The sequence below is a fragment of the Phascolarctos cinereus genome, unplaced genomic scaffold (genome assembly GCF_003287225.1).
Source record: "Phascolarctos cinereus isolate Bilbo 61053 unplaced genomic scaffold, phaCin_HiC Scaffold_9;HRSCAF=440, whole genome shotgun sequence".
NCBI classification, from domain to species: Eukaryota; Metazoa; Chordata; class Mammalia; order Diprotodontia; family Phascolarctidae; genus Phascolarctos; species Phascolarctos cinereus.
In genome coordinates, this window is record NW_027556402.1 from 17,693,882 (window position 1) to 17,713,647 (window position 19,766).

General features: G+C 40.8%; 1 protein-coding gene across 1 annotated transcript; it reads left to right on the forward strand.

Annotated features, from left to right (window-relative positions):
- Window positions 1–1,753: 1,753 nt before the first annotated feature.
- LOC110209660 (albumin-like) lies at window positions 1,754–14,112 on the forward strand. The gene is made up of 8 exons (XM_078148835.1): window positions 1,754–1,906; window positions 2,801–2,974; window positions 7,305–7,433; window positions 9,168–9,382; window positions 10,375–10,508; window positions 12,445–12,583; window positions 12,950–13,471; window positions 13,995–14,112. The coding sequence occupies exons 1-6, from the start codon at window positions 1,754–1,756 to the stop codon at window positions 12,450–12,452; spliced, it is 813 nt and encodes a 270-aa protein (XP_078004961.1). The 3' UTR covers window positions 12,453–12,583; window positions 12,950–13,471; window positions 13,995–14,112.
- The last annotated feature ends 5,654 nt before the right edge of the window (window positions 14,113–19,766 follow it).

Sequence of the window (19,766 nt, forward strand, 5' to 3'; positions counted from 1 at the left end):
GGGGCACCTACTTCCAGCCATAAGTGACATCAGGACTTGAAAAGTTCTTTAATTAGCTTACTGAGCCAGATACCAAACAGATAAGGAAAGTGAGGGAGAGAGCGGTTGGGTCACAGGCCTAATAATTGGTGATTAATCAGTGACCAAGGCAGGCTTTGTGCTCAAGTCTTCTACACTTAAGGTCCTAGATGACTAATTGAATTGACTTCAGTTACTTAGTGATTGTCTTTCACGTAGTGTACACAGACTGTACATATTCCACAGAGAATGGTTTTGGGGGGTTAGGAAGATCCTCCCCTTCCTCCACAAAATCTTCATCCACTGGCTAAAGCTTGGAGTTCTCCCTGAAGACTTGTTCTCATTTGTTGAACTGTTAAATACAAGTGTCTTTGGGACGAATATTGCTTTAAACTTATCAGTCACTAAGCTTGTAGTGTGACTGGAAATTCTGAGGCCAGAGTTTGTATGAGATTGTGACGATCAAATTAGAGAATATTAGTAAAGTGCTGAGCACAGTGCCTGGTAGGTGCTGTATAAATGCTTGTTCTCTTCTCCCACTTGGGCAGTGGGGTCAGTGAGGAAGAGATAGTGTACACTGATCTTTGTAGAGTGAATGACTGAAAAGCATGCAGTAAACACTGTGCTAAGAGCTGGAGGTACACACAAATAGGAAAGCAAAGCAGTCCCTGTTCTCAAGGAGAACCCATCTACGAGAATGCAGCTACAAGGCAGATGTAGAAAGTCCCATGGTCCTTAGGATAAAATAGCAAAGTACATGGCAATACCACTCCTTTAATGACATTTCCACTGGTAAAACCATTTTCTGTCTCTGGTTGTTGAGCCATTTGACTTTAGCAAGGAGTTTGGTGATGAGAATTTTCTTTTCTGAGCTTTCAGTAGCTGTGGCTGTTGAAGAGGTGGGGGCTGCAAGCAGCCTCATAGACAACTGCCATAGTTCATCTCTACGAGGGTCAATCCCCTTGATAACAGCTGTGGGGATGTCAGAGTAGAAGCAAGAAATGCCTTTAGAAGGGTGCTGATCTTCCTAGGGCTCTTGGCTATAGGGCCCTGGGCTGCCTCCATCTGGGTGTGAGGGGAGGTGGTAGTGGTAGTGGTTCATCCATGAGGCACATGCCACCCCTGTCTTTCTCTCAGGATGCCTTGGGGGTTTTAATATTTAATTTCATCTTTGCTTTCAGTAACCATAAGAATTCTTTGTTTCACCCTGTTGATCACATTTGCTCAATACCTCCAGAAATGTCCATTCGAACATCACGCAAAAGTAGTGGGTGAGGTTGTGGAATTCGCAAAAGGCTGTGCTGCTGCTGAGACAGCAGAAAATTGTGGCAATTCCCTTGTGAGTATCAACCCTCTGGTTGAGGTTGGCTTTCTCTTTTCATTTCATTTCAGATAGATCAGATTCAATAGTAATGTGTCCCACCAAGACGGCCATTTCTCTCTTTGTTCTTGGACTTTTCACACAAAGACCAGTCCAGAAGTGCTCCCTCTCATTAAAAAAAAATGCAAGGAATTGTTTTAAACTAAGAGAAAGTCAGATAATTTGAGAGGAACAGAAGACTGTCAAGGCAGTTGCCTCTCCTGACTTCTTTTCTCATGAGTCTTGTCCAAGTCAAATGAGAAAGGCCAGTACGCCCAGGGCTTTAAATAGCTCAGTGATTAGCCATATATATTTTTTCCCTCCTAACATCAACTATTTGGTGATAAGATATGTAGTCTGCCAAATTTTTGGGAGATGTATGCTGAAATGGCAGACTGCTGTGCTAAAGAAGAACCTGAGAGAAATCGCTGTTTCCTGAATCACAAAGATGACCACCCAGACCTCCCTGAAATCATAGACCCTGAAGCTGAAGTTCAGTGCCAAGCCATCCAAGAGAATGAAAACAAAGTGGGAGCATCATAAGTGAGATCAGAAAGTGAGTGTAGCGACTGGCGGGCCACTGCAGGAGACAAGGAGCCCTGGCATAGGTCATACATACTAACTGTGTGGAACCGAGGGGGAAGGCGAATAAATATTGATGAAGCACATACTCTGTGCCAGGCCCTGTGCTAAGGAGGTTACAAATATTTTGTTTGATTCCCACAACAAATTATTTAGATGTTGGTATGATTCCTGTTTTATGGATGAAGCAACTGAGGCAGACAGAGATTATGTGACATGTCCAGTGTCTCATAGCTACTAAGTGTTTCACGTCTTCCTTCATCCAGGCCTAATGCTTTATCTACTGTGCCGTCTAGTTGGCAATGGCAGGGCATTCATGCTCCTTGGGCCACAATTTCCTCATCTATGAAGTGAGGGAGTTGGATCAGATGATCTTTGTTCTCCTCTGTAGCTCTAGAATTCTGTGGTCTGAGTGCCCCAGTCAGTCTGGCCAAGACTACTATGTTATTAAAAAGTGGCCATTCTGCAGAGATAGAGGGAATTTCCCTGCTCAGAATTTGCTATGCTCAGAGCAGGACCTACATTTGGGGTCCTAAGGGTGGTAGACTCAGAGCAAACTGAAAATATTTGTAGCACCTTGATCTATGTGGTAATAGCAGCATTCAGCCCTGAGTTAGTAGGAATAACTAACTTTGAGAAGAAGGTGCTGGACCTTGTTGGTGGTGGTTGTGTAGACACACCAATTCCTATTCAGAGTGAATGAATGCCAATGAAGTCACAGTTCCAGATTAGAGGGGGCAGCAGAAGTCAAATCTAGTTTGGTTCAGTTGGAGGAGTAAATTGCTTCTACCTGATTCTAGTTGATGTGGGTACGAGGTTGAGGACATTTATTATTTGCAGCTACTCAAAAGTGACCACATGGTTGTCTTTGCCAATTTCAGCTACATCTATGAAGTTTCCAGAAGACGCCCCTACTTCTACGCCCCAGAACTCCTTGTCTATGCTCATCAGTATAAGGAAGCAGTGAAAGAATGTTGCCAGGGTATTGACAAAGCCACGTGCCTCCAAGAAGAGGTGAGAGAGAGAGAGAGAGAGAGAGAGAGAGAGAGAGAGAGAGAGAGAGAGAGAGAGAGAGAGACAGAGAGACAGAGACAGAGAGACAGAAACAGAGATAGAGAGACAGAGACACACAAAGAGACAGACAGAGACAGAGAGACACAGTCCAAGAGTGATATATAGAGAGACAGAGACAGAGACAGACAGAGTCAGAGACAGACAGACAGACAGACAGACACACACACCACACACACACACACACACACACAGAGAGAGAGAGAGAGAGAGAGAGAGAGAGAGAGAAGAGAGAGAGAGAGATAAAATCAGTGTGGGATATGTGACCTGGACCCAAGAAGTCCCATCTTCCTTACCATGATCATCCATCAGCACCTTATTGAGTCCTGGCCCTTGGCTTGAGAGGCAGTGTGGTACAGTAGAGAAGGCTGTTGGGGTGGGGTGGGGTGAAGTCAGGAGCGTTTGGGTTGAAGTCCATCTCAGATGCTCACTAGCTGTGTGACCCTCTGCAGGTCACGTCCTTTCTCCCAGCCTCAGTTTTCTAATCTGTAGTCTGAGGGGGTGGCACTTGGTGCTCTTTCCCGCTCCAAGTATATGACCCTTCCTTTATTCCTCTTCAGTACTGTCCTCACTTCTGTGAAGGGGAGGGTGATAGAGTCTGCCCCTGTGTTGCTTAAACTTTCCAATCCCCTGACTCATTTCACTATTTGTGATAATGCAGTTGAGAACTTCTTGTATCCTGGTGTCAGCATTCTGTGTGTGTGTGTGTGTGTGTGTGTGTGTGTGTGTGTGTGTGTAAGCATGTGAATTTATATTTGTGGAGGAATTTGGAGTGGACAGACTCTGCTGTAGGCAGAAGAGTGAGTTTTGCTGACTGATGATATTGGGAACATTAGGCAGGACTGAAGATGCAATTGAAGACATAGTTGTGTTGTTGGCCAATCTTTTTCAGTTGTGTCTGACTTTTCCTGATCCCATTTGCAGTTTTCTTGGCAAAGATCCTGGAGTGGTTTGCCCTTGTATAGAGGAAGAACTGAGGCAAATAGGGATAAATGACTTGTCTAGGGTCACACATTTTGTTAGTGTCTGAGGTCAGATTTGAACTCATAAAGATGAGTCTTCCTGATTCTAAGCTTAGTACTCTATCCACTGGGCCAGCTAGTTGCCTAACGACATAGTTGCCTCTAAGGAAAATTGGGAAGCAGGTGAAGTTTGTCTTCTTGCTTCCCTTAGACTCTTTCCGATGTTACAGGAGGTATTTGGTACCCTTATAGTGACTCTTCACTGCCCAAGTACCCCACTGCAGTAACATTCCCAAGTCCACTCTCCTCCAAAAGGCTCCTCCCCTATCAAAATATACCCTATCCTCTTCCCTATCTCTTTGACACTGTACTCTCAGCCAGATGTCTTCTTTGAAAACTAATCTGAAAAAATAATTCACATTCAATTGTTAATAATTGATTTGTTACCCTAACAGTGTTTTGAGGATTCTAAGAGGTACAGTGCCCAAACCTGAAGGAATGGATCTCCAACAGTGCAATTTTAGGCACATGGTAAGCCAATGAAGGATATGTTTTCAATGTGAGCTCCTTTTGGCAAATCCCATACATTTTAATTTTATTCCCAAGCCTAGCGCTGGTTAGTACGTAAGCAATTTTACTTTGATACTGACTGACAAAACATTCTGTCTTAAATACTTTGAGAACAACCTATGCTACATTATTTTCCAAATAGGGAGAGTATGTCCTCCTTAGCAAAGATAAAGACTTGTTCCATCAGGATATGGAAAGTTAAAGATTTCGTATTGCAGAGAGGAGCACAGATTGAGAGCTGGGAGGGACTTTGGAGAACTTGTATTTACTAATTTGATCACAGGTGAGGAGACTGAGGTCCAGAGAGCATTCCTAATGCCTAATTACCGTCCTTGTGGTAATTAGCTGGATGGATTCACTCTTTGTGTCAATGGAAATGAATGTCATAGCTTCAATTCTAATCCAACAAGCATTTATCAGTCCCCTATTAGATAACATTAAAGACCCAGGGGGACCAAGAGAAAACTCAAAATATTCCCTCTCCTCTTGGAACTTACAATGAATTACACGCTGGTGAGATTATCACTGACCATTCCCAAATCTGAATAACTATCTTGTAATTGTGTCCCCTTGGTCACAAGTGGCACAACTGAAGTGAGCTTTAGGGGTTACTGCAAAATTCTGTCACTGCTACTAAGAAAACCAGCCCAAGCACATGGGTTATTATTGGTGTGTGAGTAATCTTCATATAAAGTAGGGTCTCTTACCTTTCTCTGTCTCCGTCTCTCTCTCTCTGTCATGGAACCCAGATTAAATCTCTTAAATTATGAAGAAAATATAGAATTAATTGGTGAGGATTTTGTAGGGAGTTTATTTTTGATATTAATGAAAATAGGGAAATCATTTTTGAAAAAATGTGAAATCTTCTTTCTACAGCTCTCTGCTTTAAGAGAAAAAGTATTACTTGCAGGTGTAAAACAGAGATTCCGATGTTCCAGTTTAGACAAGTTTGGAGAGAGAGCTGTCAAAGCTAGGTAAGTCTCTAAGTTCTATTTGCCTAAAAACCTTTGTATTTGTTAAAGAAGCAAAGATAGAAAATGGCCTGGGATTCCAGTATCTATAGCTAACACCACTTTCTGATGTTAATTTGATAACTTCTAAAAAGTAAAAGTGAAATTCAACAAAAAGATCAACTGAGTCCTTTTCTCCAAGCAAGGTAACATTATCAGGGCATTACCTGCCAGTAGAATGGGTCTGATAACTGCCTCAGTTAGCTAAAAGACAAAGAATTGAAGATGCAACTCATTTTTACAAGCATAAAACAAAGCATAGAACTGAGTAGGTGACATCATGGGGTTGAGAACAATATGATTGGTTACATAGCTGAAGCTCAGGCAACAATATGATTGATTGGAAGTTGGAAATTCAATGGAAGTAGGAAACAGCTCCCTTCTTCTTACCTGTGACTGAGAAGAGTTCATTTGAGTCCACTTTCAAGGTTAAAAGAAAGTGGGCCAGGGGAAGCTAGCTGATGCAGTGGGTAGAACACAGGGCCCTGGAGTCAGGAGAACCTGAGTTCAAATATGGCCTCTGACACTTGACACTTACCAGTTGTGTGACCCTGGGAAAGTCACTTACCCCACTGCTTAGCCAGAAAAACAGAAAAAAAGAAAAAGAGAAGCAAAAGACAGTCCTTTTAGGGGCAGCTAGGTGGCACAGTGGATAGAACTCTGGCTTTGGAGTCAGGATGACCTGAGTTCAAAGGTGGTCTGAGACCCTTGACACTTACTAGCTGTGTGATGCTGGAAAAGTCACTTAACCTCCATTGTTTCACCAAAAACCAAAAACAAAATAGTGGGCCAGTCTTCTTTGGATAACAAACCAGACATCTTTGAAGGAAAGCCTGCTTTGTGTCTACCCTCCCCCCCAAAGATAACAGAATTCCTTGAGGCCATAATAGAACAGTGATTAGTAGGAGAACTTGATTTCTAACCTAAACTCTTTATAGGTGAGTGTATTTCTGCACCAATTTCAGGGACAAAGAACTGTGACTTAGGCAGTTACAGGACAAAATCGATTAGCTGTAAATAGGAACGGTAAAAAATGATTAATTATCTCAGAATCAAACATTTCCTGTTTAGTCCTTGGTATAAAAGTGGCAGGCATTTCCATTCTAGTTTTATAAGTGAGGTCTATCCTCCAATTCGAAGTATTAGAGAAGCTTTTTGGGAGGGGTTTTCCCACAACCCCACTCTCACTGCATCCCTCCTTGACTTAGATGAATGCTCCAATTCCTCCTCCTGCCATATTGGTGAGGGGCTCTGGTTCTCTTTAACACTCTATCTAGCACTCTGACTCATGACATAGTGTCATTCATCCCAGTTAAGCCCTGATTCTCTTTTCATTGTAAAAGTACAAATCCACCTTGAGTTGGACTGCTCCAAGTACCCCACAGAGTCTCTAGGTAACCGTGCTTATTAAGTGCTTAGAATTTGCACAAAGAGTGACACAGGAGGCCAATGCCTTCTAAGACCATCAAAATTTAATAATGATGGCCACTGGTAATAGAAAGGACTGGACAAGCCTTCCCCTTCCCAAAGATTAATGATAAGAAAATATGGCAGAGTATACAGAGTGTTGTCCTCTGAGTCAGAATGATTTGGGTTCGGGGCCTGTATCTGACACTTTCTATGGGTCAACTCATTCAAGAACTTCACAGCAATTTGAAAAATACTTTTCAGGAAATTTTCTTGTAATTTTTATTTTCTAAGGATTGACCTCTCATGAATTTTATTCCTAAGCTCATAGGCCGGCTAAGTCAGAAATTCCCTAAGATCGAATTTGCTGAACTTCATAAAATAGTGGATGATCTTGCCAATGTTCATAAGGAATGTTGCCATGGTGACCTGTTGGAGTGTGCTGATGATAGGGTCAGTATTTACTGGTATTACCCCACATTGTTTTTATATAAACTTCTCTATAATGTACTTGTCTGAGTTTTTGAAAAACCCAAATATAAGAAATTTTTAAACAGGGGAATCATAATGAATAAATTTGAATTTATAGTTTTTTTCAAACCTTAGCTTATTCTGTCAGCCAGCCAGTCAACTGGCATTATTAAGCACCTACTATATGCCAGGCAGTAGGCTAAGCTTGTGTCCTTCTCTATAGGAAGTCTTTTCTCATCTCCTCAGCTTCTCATTTCTTCCAGCAGAAAATTACCATGTATTGACTTGTATATATTTCTATAAAGCATCTATATATTTGTTATTTGCCTGGTTAGAATATGAGTTGTAAGAGGATGAGCACTTTTTGCCTTTCAATTCCCGGGGGTGTAGCATAGTACCTTACAAGTGGAAGGCACTTAATTATTTGCTGCTGTATAAAATAAGGGAGTTCCTTAGCAAGATGGTGAAGTACAGTACACAAGGTTTGTTCCTAATGTTGTCATTGCTTCCCTGTCTCCTGCTATAAGAAATTTTCCCACTCCCTCTGATCCTGTGGTTCCTAGACACCTCAAACTCTCTTTATTATTTTTCTTACCCAAATTAGTTTTTAATAGCATTATCATTATTATTTTTGGTTGATAACTCATAAAAAAAATTAGTGAGGTTAAGGTAAACTTGGTTGCTATTCAGTATGTCAGACAGTCAATAAGCATTTATTAAGCACCTCCATGTGCCAGATACTGTGCTATATACATTGGGGATGCAAAGAAAGACAATGATAGTCCCTGTCCTCAAAAAGCTTACATTCTGGTGGGAGGAGACCACATGCAAATATATAATGCATATGGAAGGTATACTTAGAGTACATGGGAGGTAATCTGAGGAGGGAAAGGTCTTACAGCTGGAGGACCTCTTCATCTATCTTAAAACAGCCAAGGATTCTAAGATGCAAAGGTGAGGGGGGCAGAGCATTGAGGCATGGGGGACGGACAGTGTCCCTAGTTTGGAGAGCTTATGGAATGGAGTGAAGTAGAAGAGTAGCTGCAAGGTAGGAGGAGGACAGGCTATGGAGCAGTTTGAATATCAAACAGAGAAGTTGATGTTTGATCCTGGAGGTACTAGGAGTCGCTGAGCTCACCAAACAGGAGAGTGACGTGTGTAGACCTAAGGCTGGGAAAAATCAGCCAAGTGGAGGATGTATAGGACTGAGGAGAGACTTGAGCTGCACCCAAGTATTGAAGTGCAGGAGAAAGGAGGGAGAATGAACCAGGGGAGGTTGACAAAACCCAGTAGAGTCTGGACAGGGTGATTCATCTGGTTGGGTTGAACTTTAAAGGAAGACAGAGAATGCAGGTGGTAAGGTAAGGGTCTTAAAGTGGCAATGAGGGGGCAAGGAATCCCCTGTCCCCATTCTCTCTTGGCTGTGTGTGTGTGTGTGTGTGTGTGTGTGTGTAACATGTAAGAATGAGAGAAGGGACATCCCATTCTGAAGAGAGCTTGGGCAGGGATGAAATGTCTCCAGGTGAATGTCAGTTTTCTGAGCCTGCAAGGATATGGAAGGAGCTCGAGAGGAAGGAGTGCAAGTGAAGAACAGTTTGTTAACAATAGAGAAGTTGTACAGGGCATTCTAGAAGGGAAAGGGAGAGCTTCATTGGAGTCCCTAGAATCTTAGACTACTCAGCTTATATTGAACAGCTTCTATCTCTTGGCTTGTAGGTGGCTCTTTCTGAGTATGTTTGTAACCACAAAGATGCAATCTCCTCCAAACTCAGAAAATGCTGTGACAAGCCTGTAATCCAGAAGAGCCAGTGCATTGCTGATCTGGAGAATGATGACATTCCTGCTGACCTCCCTAACTTCCTTGCTGAATATGTAGAAACCAAGGACGCCTGCAAAAACTACCAGGAAGCAAAAGATGTCTACTTAGCCCAGTAATGAAACTTTTAATCTTATTCTTGTGTTCCTTTCATATGCTTAATACCATATACCTTCACAGTTGTAGAGCTGTTGGTTCTTCTCCCAAGAGTTTTAGGCAGAAATAGAAAGAAAAGTTCTTCATTCCTTCGGCTGTATCTAGACCACTGACTCTGGAACTTCAGCTTAATTGTACCTCATCTTTGGCTCCATGCAATATACTCTCTTTCTTTCAACCTCAAGAAGAGACCAATGATGGCTGGAAGTCATAATTTCCCAGCTTTGCCCAGAAATGACAGATATCTGGGAACTAGGAAATAGTTTTAGACATGTGGTATTTGGAGGAGTGCAAAGGGCCCTTTTACTCTGAATCTACCCACTTCGTGGGTGTTGAGGCTTGATGAAATTATCGTTCATTAATTAGGGAAGAAAGGGAAACCTTGCATTGTCTCCTGTCCACTGATCTGCTCTTCATCCATCAATGCATCCCACCACATACTGATCCATCCATTCATTCACTCTCATTCATAGAACAAATATCTGTTGAGATCTATATTACACTCACTGTTCTGAACAAGGCACTGTAAGGGATACAAAGAAGTATAAGATAGAATGTTAGCATTCCAGGAAGGTACAGAGTAATTAAGAAGTTGGTAGCCATCCAGACATGTGACCATTAAGTAAGAGTAGGAGGCAGTATGGAGTTAAGTGCTATTAAGTGTGGAACTGGGAGATATATTTCTGGTGTCATCTGGGCTGAGTCATATACTGCAATATTACACAGTAGGGCTACACAGAACTGATTTTTTGGGAAAAAAAAGGAAAATTTAACACCATCTGGTGAATCCATCAATATAAAGACCAATAAGCGAAGTTAACTCTAAACATTTTATCTGAGAAATTTTGGTTGTAATTCTACAAAATCTGTGGAACTTTAGACCAAAGGAATAATGCTGGGGCTGATCCTGTTCCTTACCATGCTCACATGTGTTTGTTCTTCATTCTTCAGCTATCTGTATGACAGTGGAAGAAGACATCCTGAGCTTGCTGTTACCACACTGCTGAGGCTTACCAAGGACTATGAACACACACTTGAGGAGTGTTGTGCCACAGCTGACCCTCCTGCTTGCTTATGCCAAAGTGGTAGGTTTTTCATGAGAAAGAAAAAAATGGCACCATTTTATTAGCTCGATCTAGAAATGACAGCAGAGTGTGTTAAAAAAAAAAAAGGACAGAAAGCAAAGTCATATGAATGCTAATTGGACCTTACCTTGGCACTCTTGTCTCCTGGGCTTTCAAATCAGGTTGTCATGAAGAATGTTTAAAAGAATTAAGGAGAGTTGCCTTAGAGATGGGAATGTTGCAAATGAGACTGTCATTCTAGAACAGCTCTTTCATAAAGGAGATTTTGCTTGTTTCCATTTCCACTAAGAATGAGAAAAATCATTCTAAGAAGTGTAATTTAAGAGAGACTCAGTTTAGTTGGACAGAAGACTTTCTGAGTTTTCTTGAGCATGAGGGTCATTAGGCAGTGGAATTGGAATGGCCCTGTACGGAAATCTTGAAAATCCTTGTTTGATTTTTTATATATGCTTTTGAATGAAATTAAGTGAGCCTTAGGCAATGAAGGTTGAGGACTAATTCTAAAATGATTTATAAACTGGGTACAATCAGTGAAAAATAATAGGCAATATATGGACTGTGTCCACAGGAGACTTTTTATATAATGACTCCATAGAGCACATAGTATGAACACCATTTTATTCTCCTTCAGACTGAACATCAGAAAGCTATTATTAATGAAAGCAGCCATTTAATAAAGGTAAGATGTGATCTTTTTGAAAAAGTTGGAGAATATAATTTTGAAAATGTATAAGTGGAACTTCACAGCTTGATCAGTTTTTAGTATTTAGAGTTTAATAGAATGGAAGGACAATCTCTTACAAAAGACCATAAAACATAAAAGCTTCAACTTTCCATTTCAAAGGCTCTGCAGGCCTCTGGTTCTTTTGATACTTTGGAGCTGCAAGCACAGTACTTAGGCTGTCCACTGGTTTGCTGTTATTCATAGACTGAGGCAGCTTGGGGCAGTGAAGGGAGCGCTGGGCTCCGAATAAGGAAAGCTTGAGTTTGACATTCGGTTGTGACCTGACTCTGACACTTGCCAGTTGTGTAGTTTTGGGCAGGTCACTGGAAGACAATTTCCTTCTCTGTCAGATGAGGGTGTTGGACTCAATGAACTCCAATATTCTTTCCAGTTCTAAGTCTGTTATTCAATGTTGAAGTAAATAAGATTCTTCCATATGGAAAGCTGAAGCTTGAAAAGTGATATGATCCAATGGTAACAAACGACGGAAGGAAGCAACAGAGCAGGGAATGCCAGACTTGTTCAGGCAACTGTGAGGCCTGGGACCCCATTGGAGATGTAAACGAAACAGTTCAGGAGAAATAAATGATTGGACTACTCTTTGTGATGGAGCACAGACTTGTAGAATACCAAGAGGTGGTAGAGACTAAAGAGTCACGTAAGCTGAATGTTTAAGAAAGACCCACATATGACAGATGAATACTGGGGGAAATTGGGATATTTGGGAAACTTCCATCATTGAAAATGTGAACATCATTGAGGGGATCAAGGCAGCGTCACAAAAGTCCTTATCGGGGCACCTGGATGGCTTAGTGGATAGAGCACTGACCCTGCAGTCAGGAGGACCTGAGTTCAAATCCGGCCTCACATGAAACGCTTGACGCTTACTAGCTGTGCGACCCCAGGCAAGTCTCTTAACCCCAATTGCCTAAAAAAAAAAAAGTTAAAAAAATGTCCTTGTCACTACTATGCAAAACATAGTATTGGGTAGAATGCATGAATGGTGGAGGCCATGACAGCGGAGGGCCATAGAGAGAGAAAAAAGGAAGGGCCATATTGACTGCTAGGGATGGTCAGTTTAATGATGTCAGACTGACTCTGAGTAGGTGTTTGTTGCTTGACAAGTTTTTAATGCTATTATTATTGTTATTGTTGTTTTACTAAAAGTGATTCTTTGACTGACTACAAACATTTGGAACATTGTAATTACAGAGCACTGATCAGGGATACCAAAAGATTACCTCAATCGCCAACCCCAACATTGGTGGGCCTTGTGCATCACTTTGGAAAAGTTGCCACTAGATGCTGTAAACTTGGTGACCAGGAAAAAACAGCCTGTGCTGAGGACCATGTGAGGTTTATTCTTTTCTTTTTTACTTTAATACTACTCTTGTGAGTTTTTATTTTGACATGCCAATAAAAAATTTTGTGGCAGAGAAGTGCCCTTTATAAATGTTAGTTACTTCTCCTCTTAAGCAGAGCACCTAAAAATCCCAAATCAAAACCCCTTTATTGATTTATTTTAAAAAAAATCTTACCTTTTCAAGAGCTTCAAATTTCTTATGTAACTGAGGCTAAAAATTCAATGGCCAAAATTGGACTCAGGCAATGAGTAAGGGTGGACTGCAGTATCACAGTTTAATTCAGTCTGCTGAAACATTAATGTGTTCACCCTACTCATTTGGTGAATTCACCCAGTTCTTTCCTTTTGCTTTAGGGGGCTATCGTATATGACAAGCTGTGTCACCAGCATGAGAAGACCCCAGTGAGTGATAGAATCACCAAATGCTGCACAGACTCCTTGGTGAACCAGAGGCCCTGCTTCAATGCCTTTGGAGTTGACGACCCATACAAACCGAAGGCATTTTCTGCAGACACATTCACCTTCCATGCTGACCTGTGCACACTTCCTGAAGAAGAGAAACAGAACAATAAGCAAAGTCAGGAGCATTTAGTCTCCTGCGTTCCTCAAACTCATTCTCCTCCTCCTTGAGAATGAGAAAGACATTCTGCTGACAACACGAGCAAACCTTTCTGTTTTAGGGCGAGAATCTGTCAGGGAAAAGAATTTAGAAAGTGATACAGGTGCAAGTCACTCAGAAGAAACTTGCGGGGCAAATGACTGTAATTGGGTAGTAACTAATAGTAATGATTACTACTAGTATTTACATAGATTTTAAAATTTCCAAAGTACTTTTACATATATTATCCCCTTTGATCTTCACAACAACCCTGAGAGGTAAGGAATATTATGATCCCCATTTTACAGATGAGAAAACAGATGCTGAAAAACATAAAGCAACTAGTCCAGAGTCACATAGCTAGTAAGAATCTCAGGCAGTGTTTGAACTCAGGTCTTCTTGACTTCAAATCCAGCAGTGTATCCACCATGGCACCTAGCTATCCATCTAAGTCTACTGCCATTCAATAGACAGTCAAACAGAGAGCCAGGTCACTCTCTGGAGGATCTGTCATTTTGGATAATGCAAACTAAAGGACCATCTCTCTCTGGTGAAATGTGATGAAGCCCATGGAAAGATGTCTAGGATCCTTGAAGGGGAAGGCAGGAAAATGTCCCAAGGTGGCCCTAATGCCTCCAAAAGGATCATCTTTACTCATGTCTTTCTCCAAACCTCAGGCTTCAATGTGAGGATCTCCCCTCTTTGATTTGTGACCTAGAACTAAGGCCAGATGAAGCATGGTTGGTCAACCTGGTTGCTTCTTGACTTTCATCAGCATTTCTGTGTTTTCTTTCATTCCAGTATACTGGTGGAACTTGTGAAACATAAGCCCCAAATGACTGATGACCAACTCAAGGGTGTAATTACTGATTTCACTGCATTTGGGACAAGTGCTGCAAAGCTCCCAACCAGGAAGCCTGCTTGCTGAAGACGTATGGACTTCTCTTTTCTTTTTATTGCATTTACCTTTGGCAGTCTTTGGTGATGCCTCTAATGGGGCTTGGCCAGAGTACTTAGGCTTAGTGCCACCACTGGTCATTCTTAAAGCAAGAGGCTTTTCCATTTTCCCCCTTGACTAAAATATTCCAGTCCATTGAAAGCTCGGTTTGTGTTGTGCATTTGTAGTTTTCTTTCACTTGTCAAATGGTTATCAGTCTCCCCTGTCTCCTATGTGTCAGGACGAATGAAAATCATGCATGTGTAGCATTTGAGGCATGCATAAGACTTAGTGGTAGAATTCCTTTAGCTGGCCATCTTTTTGGCTGTAACCCAGCTGTAAGCTGTGCCTGTGCACAGGTAGTGAAACAGCCCCAGTTTCACCCAATCACTGAACCCAGAATCTTAGGGATGGAAGGGACCTCAGAGACCTTCTGGGTCAGGGCTTCTTAACCTTTTTTTTTTACAGACCTCTTTGGCAGCCTGTTGAATCCTATGGCTTCCTTCTCAGAATAATGTTTTTGAAAAACACAAAATTAAGTATACACACGAGTGTCAAGGAAACCAATCATATTGAAAAACAATTTCCAATATTAAAAAAATTACGAACCCCTGATGTATTCCAATCTCAACCCCGGAATTCTCTCTTCCCTACTTGACATTCTCATCCAGACTTCACTGGAAGACCTTAAGGGAGAAGAAGTCACTGCTTCACTCTTTAACATCTTCCCATTGCTCGTACAGTTTTCCACCATCTAGGGCCCCAGTGAACAATTCAAAACTCTCTTTCACCAAAGAATCTTTCTTATAGTTTCAACACCAGATGAATACACAGATAGGCTCCTCTTCCTTGAGCAGGAATCTAACATTCAGGGATGTTTATGCACACATACCTTCCCATGTACTTTGATAGGGATGGTTTTGTATATTCAAGGGCAATGGATAATGCTTAAAGATCCCCCTTTCAGGGACCTTAGGCTTGGACACTCTGGAATCTCTCACAAGTCTGTGATTTCTTTCCATGCAGGGTCCCAAACTGGTTGCTTCAGCTCAAGCTACCTTAGCTTAAACACCAGATGGACAAGCCACCACTAGTGTTTCAGGTAACTCTCTTTGGGTATTTCATTGGCAATAGGTTGATATGTCAAGTATCTGGGCTTCCAGTTTTGTGGGACCATCTTCCACTGACACATTCCACAGCTGATGGATACCTCAGTCTTAGTTGAGTTTAAATGATTTGAGGATAAGCATCAGAGGTTTGGTACAAATCCAAATCCTCTTGACTCAATGTCCAGCACTCTATACTGTGTTGCCTGGCATATGGGCAATACTGAGGCCTGAATTTAACTCTACACTACCAGGCTGCCTTAGTCAATGGGGCTGGTGATCCTTGAGAAATGATCCCTCTTTTTTTTTTCAAGGCAATTGGGGTTAAGTGACTTGGCCAGGGTCACACAGCTAGTGTCAAGTGTTTGGTCTGAGGCCGGATTTGAACTCAGGTCCTCCTGACTTCAGGGCTGGTGCTCTATTCACTGTACCATGTAGCTGCCCTGAGAAATGATCCCTCTTAGGATGGAGCCTGAAGGGGATCTGTTTTCTACTGAATTGTACTCTACTTGACATGAGGTAGTATTGTATTAAAATCCAAGGCAGTATACATATGAAGTATATTGAGGATTTCTCACCTCAGGAAGAGAGGACCACTTTCCATCTCAAATCTTTATGGATACATTTTTTTCCTTCACTTGCTGAATTCATTACTGCTTTGCAATTTTTTTTTGTAATTTTTTCAATCAATCCATTGTCTTTTAAATATGGAGAAGCCTTTATATAGAGGAAGGAAGATTATGGATATAGAACCTTCATATAGAATTGGACTTAGTAAATGTGTTAATTTAGTAGAACTTTTTTTTTTAATTACCAATATAAAGAATATCTCTCTAGGAAGGGGTGGAGGCAGGGATATGTTGGGAAAAGTAGGTGATGTGAAGTGAAAAAATTACTATCCTCTTTTTCAAAAGGGTGGAGGAAATATGAAAATATTGTTTTCTTAATTTGAAAAATCATGCAAACCATTTGATTCAGCAATACCAGTAGATCTGCATTTGAAATAGATTTTTTTTGAGAAGGAAAAGGATCTATTTTCCAAATAATATTTATAGCAGCTCTTTTTTTGTAGAGGCAAAGAATTGGAAATTGAGGGGATGTCCATCAATTGGAGAGAGGTCTAACAAGTTGTTTATGATTCTGATGGAATATTATTGTGCCATAAAAATTATGGACAGGATGCTCTCCTAAAAACCTGGAAAGACTTACATGAGCTGATACAAAGTGAGATGAGTAGAACCAGGAGGGGACTATACTGAGGAACAGCAATGTCGTGTGATGCTCTACTATGAATAAACTGTGATATTCTCAGCAATACAATGATCCAAGATGTTTCCAAAGGCTCATGATGAAAAATTCTATCCACGTCCCCAGAAATATCTCATGAAGTCTGAATGCAGATTGAAGCATATATTTTTTACTTTCTATATTTTTTATGACTCCTTTTTTGGGGGGGCGGCCTGTGTTTTCTTTCCCAACACGACTAATATTTGATATGTTTTTCATGATTGCACATGTACAACTTATATCAAACCGCTTACTGTCTCAGGGAAGGGTGAGGAGGCAAAGAGGGAGAGAATTTGTAATGCAAAATTAAAAAAAGAATGTTAAAATTGTTTTTATGTATAATTGGGAAAATAAGATATTAAGAGATTTTAAAGCCATTTTTGCTTAACATGCTTTTTTTGTCTTCTAGTTGACCAGTGGATGAAAACAGAGATGAAATTGAGCGCCCAAAATTCAGCATCTGTTTTGTTTCTCTGTTGGTATCAAAGTGACAGAGTTAAGAAAACATCAACTTTGCCGTAAATTTTTTATCATTTCCCAGTGTCACAATAAATAATAAAGAAAATTATAATTATCATGGCAGTTGTCTAGGACTGATCTTTCTGTGGTGTGTGAGTATGACTTGTAACGGAGGGTGTTTTCTTCCTAGATCTGCAAGTGCCTGAATTAGACTTTCTCTCCTACTTTGAGCAGTTTTCCCCACACAAAGATCCTCAACTCTATGCTTGAAAATTCATGGACATCAGCATTAATTTTAAATGGGTTATAAGGATTTGGTTTTTGGGTTCTTTTTTCTTTTTAATTTGAAAATATGTCTAAAAATATTGGGGTGAATCCTGGGACCTGGATAGTCAGTAGGCAAGTTCTAGTTATTAGATATATTAACAAGTATCTTCATCAATAGAAAATATGGCTGAGGTGTAAAGCCATGGCATGAATATAGCAGCTGAATAGCAGCCAGGGCCAGGCTGGATGAGGGGCTTTGAGACCCATATAAGGGATCCAGGGTGAGGTTATGGTAACAACTGGTCAGAGAGGGAGACATAATGATGGGAACTAAGCCTTTTCATTTCAGGAGTCAAATTGAGTTGTTAAAGAGGTGAGAAAGCTAGGCGATAGAGCCCTGGACCTGAAGTGAGGAAGAGCTGAGTTCAAATCTGTTATCAGACATTTACTAGATGGGTAACCCTGGGCAAGTCATTTAACTTCCTCTGGCCTCAATATATTCCATTGAAAAATGGGGATTGTAATAGCACCTACCTCCCAGGTTTTTGTGAGGACCAAATGTCAAAATAATTAAGAAGCACTTAGCACAGTTCCTGGCACATTGTAAGCACTACATCAATATTTTTGGTTATTACTATTATTATTGTATTGTAGTAGTAGTAGTAGTAGTAGTAACAGTAGCAGCAGCAGCAGTAGTACTAGTACTAGGAGTAGTAGGAGGAATGAAGCTGGTCAATGGATGTATAATCAATGAACCAGGTTGAAGTGAGAGAATCTGATGGTGTAGCAAAGTAGGGTCGAAGACAAAGTGTAAACTCTCCTACCAGGTGTCCTTGAATGTAATCTCTCTCCTCTTCAGTCTCTTCCCCACACCACCATCAAAGTGAAGATGCTGAAGTCTGATCATGGCATTCCCCTCTTCCATAACCCCCACTGGCTTCTTTTGCCTTTAGATTCAAACAGGCCTTCTCCTGTCTGGCCGTGAAGCCTGTGACAGTAAGGCTCTGACCTTCCTTTCTAGGCTTAGTCTCCATTGCTCTCCTTCATTCACTCTTTAGTCCAGTCAAACTGGCCTTCCTAGTGTTTCCTTACACACAGCTTTCCATCTCTGGGCCTTTGCTCAGGCTGTGCCCTCCTCTTGGTATTCCTTCCTCCTCACTTCTACCTCCTAGGATCTCTATTTTCCATCAAACTTCAGCACCAAGGCCATCTCCTTCATGAGGTGTTTTTTGATCCCTACACACAATCCTCTGTATGCTTTCATGTATGCTTGTCTGCGTACACAAGTTTCTTCTAGTAGAATGTAAGCTCCTTTTCATTTTATTGTCTTGGTAGTCTCCATACATAGCACGGTGCCTGTCATTCAGTAGGCATTTAAGAAATGCCATTTGATTGATTGATTAAAAAGTAATAGACAGGACCTCTCCTGGGAGGCTGAATTGTATCAGCGAAGGTTCTTCATGGAGTCTCACCTTTAAGGAAGTTACTCAGGTCATTTAAATAGACCAACTATTTGGAAAAGCCTCATTAGGACATATAGATAGAAGAAAAGACTCTCATGTGATCATGATGATGGCTAAACAAAGGGCTGGATTCTTAGACTCCCAGGCCTTTGTTCATTAAATAACCTGTGTTTAGCACCTTCTGTGCAGACAGTACCTTACTTGGAACTATAGGGGTCAGATAAAATCATGTAATTTATTTTTTTCAGGTATGTTCAGTTCTAGAATATCAAAGCTACTCCAAAGTTACTTTGATGTTTTGTGGAGAAATGAGCAGAACCAAGAGAATGTTGTATACAGTAACAGCAATATTATTTGAAGAGTGACTATGAATGGCTAAGCTATTTTGAATAATATGATCATTTGAATCAACTCCATAGGACTTGTGAAGGAAAATCCAACCCCATAGAAAGAACTAATATGTAGATATAGATATCCAACCCCAAAGAAAGAACTAAGATGTAGATATAGATATATAGTATGGATTCACATATATATGTACATACATATGTACGTACACACATGGACATAGACATAGACATATGTGTATATACATATATGCATTATACACATATACACACATATATAACATTCTCTTGGTTCTGCTCATTTCTCCATGCATTAGTTCATGCAAGCCTTTCCATGCTTTCCTAAAACCAACCTGCTTATGATTAGTATTCCATCAAAATCACATATCACAACTTGTTCAGCTATTCCTTATTTGATGGAATATAAACTCCAGTTCCAATTCCTTGCCCCCACAAATAGAGCTGCTATAAATATTTTAGAATATATAAGTTCTTTCCCTTTTTCCCTGATTACCCTGGGGAAACAGACCTAATAGTTCTATTTTATTGCCGAGTCAAAGAGTACACGCAATTTTATAACTCTTTGGATGTAATTCTTGATTGCTTTCCAGAATGGTGGGATCAGTTCCCAATTCTGCCAACAGTGTATTAGTGCCCCAATTTTTTCACATCCCCTCCACCATGTCATTTCCCTCTATCATTTTAGC